Source organism: Pinus tabuliformis, chromosome J, assembly GCF_031772625.1.
Source record: "Pinus tabuliformis cultivar Carrire ecotype Pingquan chromosome J, CPIR1, whole genome shotgun sequence".
In the NCBI taxonomy this organism is placed as follows: Eukaryota; Viridiplantae; Streptophyta; class Pinopsida; order Pinales; family Pinaceae; genus Pinus; species Pinus tabuliformis.
This window is the reverse complement of record NC_142295.1, coordinates 1,057,505,309-1,057,512,954: the sequence shown is the minus strand read 5'-3', so window position 1 is coordinate 1,057,512,954 and position 7,646 is coordinate 1,057,505,309. Positions and strand designations below refer to the sequence as shown.

The 7,646-nt window shown below is 37.0% G+C and overlaps 1 protein-coding gene across 1 annotated transcript; it reads left to right on the top strand.

Annotated features, from left to right (window-relative positions):
* The first annotated feature begins 3,746 nt into the window (after positions 1-3,746).
* LOC149230608 (uncharacterized) lies at positions 3,747-6,902 on the top strand. Its single transcript, XM_089381356.1, has 2 exons — positions 3,747-4,443; positions 4,960-6,902. Exons 1-2 carry the CDS (start codon positions 3,747-3,749, stop codon positions 6,729-6,731), a joined length of 2,469 nt encoding a protein of 822 aa, XP_089237482.1. The 3' UTR covers positions 6,732-6,902.
* The last annotated feature ends 744 nt before the right edge of the window (positions 6,903-7,646 follow it).

Sequence of the window (7,646 nt, the reverse complement as noted above, 5' to 3'; positions counted from 1 at the left end):
TTTTGTATTAATATATTTTTAAGTATCAGTGATATTAAAATATTTTATTCATTATCCACATTGGATATTTTATTCTATACAACATTAAAATGTTTTCCTTTAAAATGGTTTTCTATATATAGATATATATAAGGTTTATATCACAATTTAACATCTTACATATTTTTTTTACTTCAATTAATTAAATATGTTTAGCATAGCTAACATTGTTTTTCTATTTTGAAATAATTTTATTTTTATTTGAAAAAGGCAGATATTTACACATCACTTTCACACTAGGTGTAGAATGATCTACTCAACTCAATAATATACAACTATTTTTGAAACTATACGTATGATTCTCAAGCCAAACTTAATCAAAATAAAAAATAATATTACTAAAAATTAACCATCAATAATAATTATAGCAAATATTAAAATTAAAAAAAATCAAATTAATATTTCAATTAAAATAATTTTAATTTAAATATATTATTTTGTAATTCATAATATTGATTTAACCGTGCTAAAATTTTCAATAGGCATCAATATAATTGATTAGATAGCTTGTTAAAAAATTATACTGTGCATATACTTATATCAATAAAATGAAAGATATTTTACCTGGTCTTCAATTATGTTATAATTTTATATGGTATTGTAATTATTTAGTTAGTAATTTGTTTTTTTTTAATTATAGTTGTCTAATGAGTCGGGAAAAAAAAATTCAAAAAATCTTGTAAAGGCAATGTTTGAATTGTGTTTTTGATGGTGGAAATGGATTCAACACCATCAAAAACGTCTAAGACACCTAAAATTTTACAGTTTAATAACTATAACTTGGATTTACAAAAATCCTTGCCGATTTTTTTTTAAATATAACGAGAATTTCCATAAATTTCAGGACGCTTCCTCCTGTTAGTTAGACTACGACTACAGCTTAATTTAAAGCATTGGACCATATGTATATGTAACTTTTTTTAAATGAATAAAAACCTAGCCATTTACTAATTGCGTTAAGGAATATATCTAAAAAAATTCAAAGTTTTGTGTCTAAGGGTTTAGTCAAAACAGAATGGAATTGTTAATGTAAAAAGTGATCAAATGACTACGAGAAATATAGTCATCACGGAACCGTTTACAATTTAAATGTTTGGTGTATCTTAATGATTAGTAATTAAATTCCATCCCTTCTCTTCAATAGATGGGGTGGTGTCTAATTCATTATTACATTATTTTTCATGGAATTTTTCTATGGAAATGACCAATTATATTAAAGAAAACTTATCATTTTTCAAGTCGCTACAATTTACATGTTTGGAGTATCATAATCATTAGTAATTAAATTCCATCTATTATGGCACTTTAATAGATGGGGTGGTGTTTATTCCATTATTACATTATTTTTCATGGAACTTTTTTATGGAAATGACCAATTATATTAAAGAAAACTTATCATTTTTCAAGTCGAGGAGGAGAGAGACGATTATGATTGTGACATTTCGGGTGATTGTAAATATTTAGTAATCACATGGTTTATTAGGTGAACTCGGTAATTCATACATGAAATAATATTGAACTGGAATAAATCTAATTGATAAAAGAATTGTTGCTTTTTATGTTGAGTTCTAGAATTTATGGGAAATTACCTGATTAATTCTCTTTTTGCCACTTAGTTAAGAGAAGTTATTCCTCTTTTTATCTTTGAAAAGTTGAGAGAGCTTGGAAGGATAGAGAAAGAAAGGAGAGAAAGAAAGGAAAGAAAAGGCAAGACATTGCCTAAAGGAGGGTTCCTGAGGTGGACTAGAGCTAGTGGGAACTCCAAATAAGGAGGGTTCCTGTGCTGGACTAGAGCAGTGGAAACTCCAAATCTCAGACTTGGTTAGTGGATGAGAAAGATTCTAGGTTGGACTGGAAAAGAGTATTAACACTAGTGAATCGGTAAATGTTTCTTAAATAACTATTCTTGGTTGAGAAGAGTGATGGGAGGAACTGGACGTAATAGCCTAATCCTTATTGGTCGGGTGGCAGGATCATTCCTATAAATTCTAGAATCTCGACTAAGTGCTTTAATGAGTCTTCATTTATTTAACAAAATTATAAAGAAATTAGAACTGTGTTAAGGAATAGAATCTGACTAGTTTTCTTTGATATGTAGATGACTAACCCTGTTTAGTAACAAAAGTTAACAAAATAAGTTTTTTGTGAATATGATCAGGAGGGTCAACTTGGATATTTTATGCATGCCAAGATACTTCTATGTGAATGTGACCTGGAGGGTGATATGTTTTTTGAGGGTGATATGTTTTTTTAATTTAAACGTGCCCTTAAGTTTTTACTCTTTAAAGGAAAAGATTAACGACAACATTGTCGTAATTATTCTCAACTCTTCGAAAAAGAATTATGTGATCAACATAAAAAAAAAGCAACCTAGAATCTGTTAGAAATTAATGGAGAATAGGTTAAGTAGTTATGATTTTCTCCTTATTTGACATTCAGTTCCTATTAATTAGGAATCTGTTTTATGCCTATGTATCTATTTAATTTCTGATGATTAATGAATAATAACTGAAGCGAATGCATTTGCTGGAGGGAGCCCCTGGTGATCTGCACCTGTGAGCTCCCGTGTGTTTGATCCAAACTTCTGTCTTTTGCATTTCTTATCATGGTATCAGAGCTTCAGGTCTAATAATGTGCCTGTATGCATAAGTGGTGGTTTGCGTGAAGTACCTGGGGAGGCAGATCTGTGTGTTGCTGCATGATTTGGAGAAGAGCCAGACGCATTGAGCTAAGGGAGTCTGTTGCTGAAAGGGAGTCTACAACGTGAGAAGCCTGCTGCCAAGTGGAGAACAGATTGAGGTGAAATCATTGGTTGGATTGGAGGGCTAAACGCACCCATCCCACTGTACAGTCCCAGATTTCAATTGTACAGTCGCGAAGATCTTTGCAAGACCGTGGTGTATATGCATGACGATTGTATGTTTAGAAGAGTTTCTACTCGCGGTGACTGTCTCTGTGATTGAGGAGATCTGGCGTGTAGGAGGCCGTGGATGAGTTGATTCGTAGCTAAAGAGTTGCTGAGGAGCCACGAAGAATCCAGATTTATCTGAGTGCCGAGCTGAAAAAAATAATAAAGTGTGTTCCTTCTGCAGCTCTCCCATCTCAGTGGAGGAGGTCGTGAAGAGGGCTGCGTGAGATCCACGCAGCAGAAATAGGATCCACCCTGCGCGATCTGAGAAAATTTGTGGAGGCTGCGAGGGTGGAAGACGGGAGTGCAGGTGGCCCCCACCTGGTCATATGCCATTTTTTAAGACGCTGGCAGAGCAAGTAGCACTTCTACACAAAAAAAAATAGAGTGTTGGATGTGCTAACCATCGTCCCGTTGTTGATGGGTTATTGACGGGCTTTCCAGCTCGGAGGTAAGCAGGACTGGTATCTCGTTGCACAGGAGCTCGCGATTGTCCATAATTGTTCCAGACAAAGGGGCGAGTAGAGACATACACAGGTTGAAGTTCGATATCAATGAGTTTCAAATCGATGCATAGCAGATTGGCGGTACATGCCAAATGGAGCGTCGTGTCCATGTAACTTCCTCTGATTTTCTGGTATGTTACATCTGAGATGGCCACCGCCGATGTTCGATTATGCACGCCCTTCTTTCACAGTATTATTGGTTGATATTTTTTTTTGGTGTAGTAAACTCCATCTGTTGTTGCGAGAGTTGTTCGTTTTTTTTAAGTTGCCGGGTAGCCTGTTTTTTTTCAAAGATGAATTCTCAGATGGCAGATTATTTAAATGAAAGCAGCAAATTGGATGGTTCCAATTACATAAATTGGAAATTTAAGCTTCAGACTTTGCTTAAAGGTCAGAATACCTACAGCATTGTCATCGGTGATGAAGGTAAGCCAACTGTTGCAAATGGTGGAATGAAAGCAACAACTCAAGAATGGGAGAAAAGGGAGCTGAAGGCAAAGGTCCTACTAAAATTGTCAGTTAAAGATTGCATCATCCCTCATATTCGGGATTGCAAGACAACGAATGAGATCTGGACAACTCTCAAAGACATGTATGAAATCAAGAACACCAGCCGAACCTTGTTCCTCAGGAAGAAGATCCTCTCAATCAAGATGGAGGAGAATGAGTCTGTTTCGTCATTCTTATCTCGGATAAAGGAAGTTAAAGATAAACTATCTGATATTGGTCAAACTGTGGCAAATGATGATCTGGTGACAATCACCATGAACGGTATGACAGATGACTATCAGATGTTTATAACTGGATTGAATGCAAGGGAAAAGCCTCCAAGTTTTGAAGAACTTACTGGAATTTTGCTACATGAAGAGGAAAGGAGGTCGTCTCTCAAGCCTCAAGATCCAGATCTTGCATTGATAACAAAGTTCAAGCCAAAAGGGAGAGCGATGGCTGATCAGAGGAGGGGCAACACATCAGAAATGACACCACAAGGTATGACCTCGTATAGAAATGACTCTGCTCCTGAATGTTTTTATTGTGGTAAGATAGGCCATATTGCTAAATTTTGTCGCAAGAAGAAGGCAAATCAAGAGAGGTACAATCAGAAAAGGCATGCAAGTCATTTGGCAGATGCAGACGCAGATACAGACCCAGATCAGAATCTGGATGTTAAACTATTTATGGCCGAGGGTGACACTGCTACTGAGGAGGATGAATCAGATATTTGGATCGTGGATTCTGGAGCCTCCTCGCATATGTCAGGTAAAAAGCAATGGTTCAGAAATTTTAAAGAATCCAATACTGGAGTAAAATTCTATCTTGGAGATAATAGTGGATACGAGATCAAGGGACATGGAGATGTCCTTGTTACTCTGCCTGATGCTAAGATCAGGAATATATCTGATGTGTGGTATGTACCTGGCATTAAGAAGAACCTGATTTCTGTGTCCAAGATTACAGATCAGGACCTCAAGGTAGAATTTTTTAAATCTTATTGCATTATTAAAGATTTGTTGGATCAGATGAAGCCCATTGCTACAAGTATTCGCATAGGACTCTACAAGTTGGATGTGAAAAGTACGCCTCAACAAGCCTTGATGACGTCAAATAAGTCTGCAAATGAAGACGGACTCTACAAGTTGGCTCAAGAAATAAATACCCAAGAAGTTTCTTCTATATGTGAAGACGGAAATGAGTCTGCCTTTGTGGACATTAAGCCGGTCGATGATGTTGTTAAGGCCAAACCTGTGGACACCCCTATTGAGGTCGATGGTGGGACAGACGATTGTTACAAAACAGAGGATGGCACCGGACAGTTTGACAAACAGTTGTCTGCTCTGGAATCATATCCTGGGTTGTCTAAGTATTCTATTGCTAAAGCAAATCTGTGTATAGGAGATGCAGGTCGCTCTGCGGGCTCTTTTCCAAATGAGCAGCGTTTCCTGGAACAATGGATGATCTTGGGTGGCAACTGTGTATGTCCTGAAGAAGGAGGGTGCCTTGCATCTGACAAGGGACCGTGGAAGGATCCAGAGATAATGAAGTTGGTGCATGGTGAAGCTAGATTTGCAAGGCAAATTGTGACCGTAATTGTTGATGGGAAGACAATTTCGCATGGTAAACCACATTATACGAAGGCAAAGGGTGGTGATACATCTACTGCAGAGTTAGGGTCAGATGTAGATGATGTTGTCTCTCCTAAAGTACACAGGGGCCCTGGACTTTCTCGGTTAACTCCTGTTCATGAGGAAGGCAAGGTTGCTTGGCAAGCAAATTCCTCTGATGGATTTTCGGAGTATGAATCTGTTCCTATGGTCGACAAGGCTGTGGATATTAGTTGGAAACGAAAGTGTTATGGAGAAAATTTGCCGGTATCGAAAGATGTCTTCCTACCCGTAGATGATCTTAAAACACCCCAGGGGATCATTGTGCAGATTACAACATTTTTTATGGCCTTCATTATGAGCATACTTGCTGTATTCAATTTTGCTACAGATGGCATCAAAAAGAAAGGGTCAAGTGGAAATAAGAATGCAGAGCTGAAGTCCAAGACCATAGTATATAATTATGAGACTAAGCCTAAGGAGGAATCTCAGCATCCTACTACATGTGAGTTCACTGCTAAAGATGTTCTTCCATCTGTTCTAAAGCGTCTTCAGGAGTTGGAAGATAAGGTCAATGAGGTGGTGTTTGAGAAATCTGACATCAGATGGCCTTCACGTTGGGATGCTTATTTGAAGATGGAGGGTGCGCGAGTGCACTGGTTTTCTATCTTGAATTCCCTCATGGTGATCTCATTTTTGGCTGGAATAGTGTTTGTTATTTTTTTGAGAACTGTCAGAAGAGACCTGACCAAGTATGAAGAATTGGACAAGGAAGCACAAGCACAGATGGCTGAGGAGCTCTCTGGATGGAAGCTTGTAGTTGGTGATGTGTTTAGAGCTCCTAATCATTCAAAGCTTCTTTGTGTCATGGTGGGCGATGGTGTGCAAATTACAGGAATGGCAGTTGTCACAATACTCTTTGCAGCTCTTGGGTTCATGTCTCCTGCTTCAAGAGGAATGCTTCTGACAGGAATGATTTTGCTGTATCTTTTCCTTGGAATTGCAGCTGGTTACGTTGCTGTTAGAATGTGGAGGACCATACAGGGAGATTCTTCAGGTTGGAGATCTGTAGCATGGTTGGTTGCTTGTTTCTTCCCGGGGATGGTGTTTTTAATTCTTACCATTTTGAACTTTATTTTGTGGGGCAGTCACAACACAGGAACTATAATTCACTAAGCCACTAGGAAGACTGAAGTATTGATTTGTTTAGGGATATTTTAGGTGTGTTTAAAAATCCTTTTCTCCATTAAGGGGGGATGTTAGAAATTAATGGAGAATAGGTTAAGTAGTTATGATTTTCTCCTTATTTGACATTCAGTTCCTATTAATTAGGAATCTGTTTTATGCTTATGTATCTATTTAATTTCTGATGATTAATGAATAATAACTGAAGCGAATGCATTTGCTGGAGGGAGCTCCTGGTGATCTGCACTTGTGAGCTCCCGTGTGTTTGATCCAAACTTCTGTCTTCTGCATTTCTTATCAGAATCCAGTACAGGTGATGGGAACAGTTAGAGGACCCTTGAGATAAAAATATTGTTAACATAACATTTTGTGTAGCATGTAAATTATTATTTCAGAAATGAAGTTAAAAAGAAACTTAATTGTCGTATAATAGTCGGGGTAAGTAGGGTTATTTAATCATGAGAGGGTCAGACTTGTAACCTAGATTTACCCTTCTTAGCCACCGTGAGTGGGCAACTGAGGTATTTTTCTCGGCAACAATTATGCTCCAGGTCTTTCGAAAGATAAGGGTTATAAAGAAAACTTCTATAATCAGAAAGCCATGCATAAATTTTAAGAGCTTGTATTTACATAAAACCCCATAAGAACGAAAATATGTTAATAAGGAGTAAACTATACAAGTAAGAACGAAAGCATATTGTTGACTGTAAATAAATTACCCAGGCAATCGGGCTTTGGATGAGTCTTTATTATATATACAGAAGCGAGAAGCATTCTCATAATAAACATAGAACAAAAAATAATGAAACATCATTGTAATAAATATAGAATACAGACGCAATAAGATATTTGTTCCATACATGTCTAATTGATAACTCGAACTCCTGAAAATGAAGGCATCTCGTT

Coding starts and splice junctions, on each gene's coding strand:
- LOC149230608 (XM_089381356.1), top strand. CDS start 3,747: ATGAATTCTCAGATGGCAGATTATTTAAATGAAAGCAGCAAATTGGAT. Junction 4,444..4,959: donor ATCAGAAATGACACCACAAG/GTATGACCTCGT, acceptor GCATTATTAAAG/ATTTGTTGGATCAGATGAAG.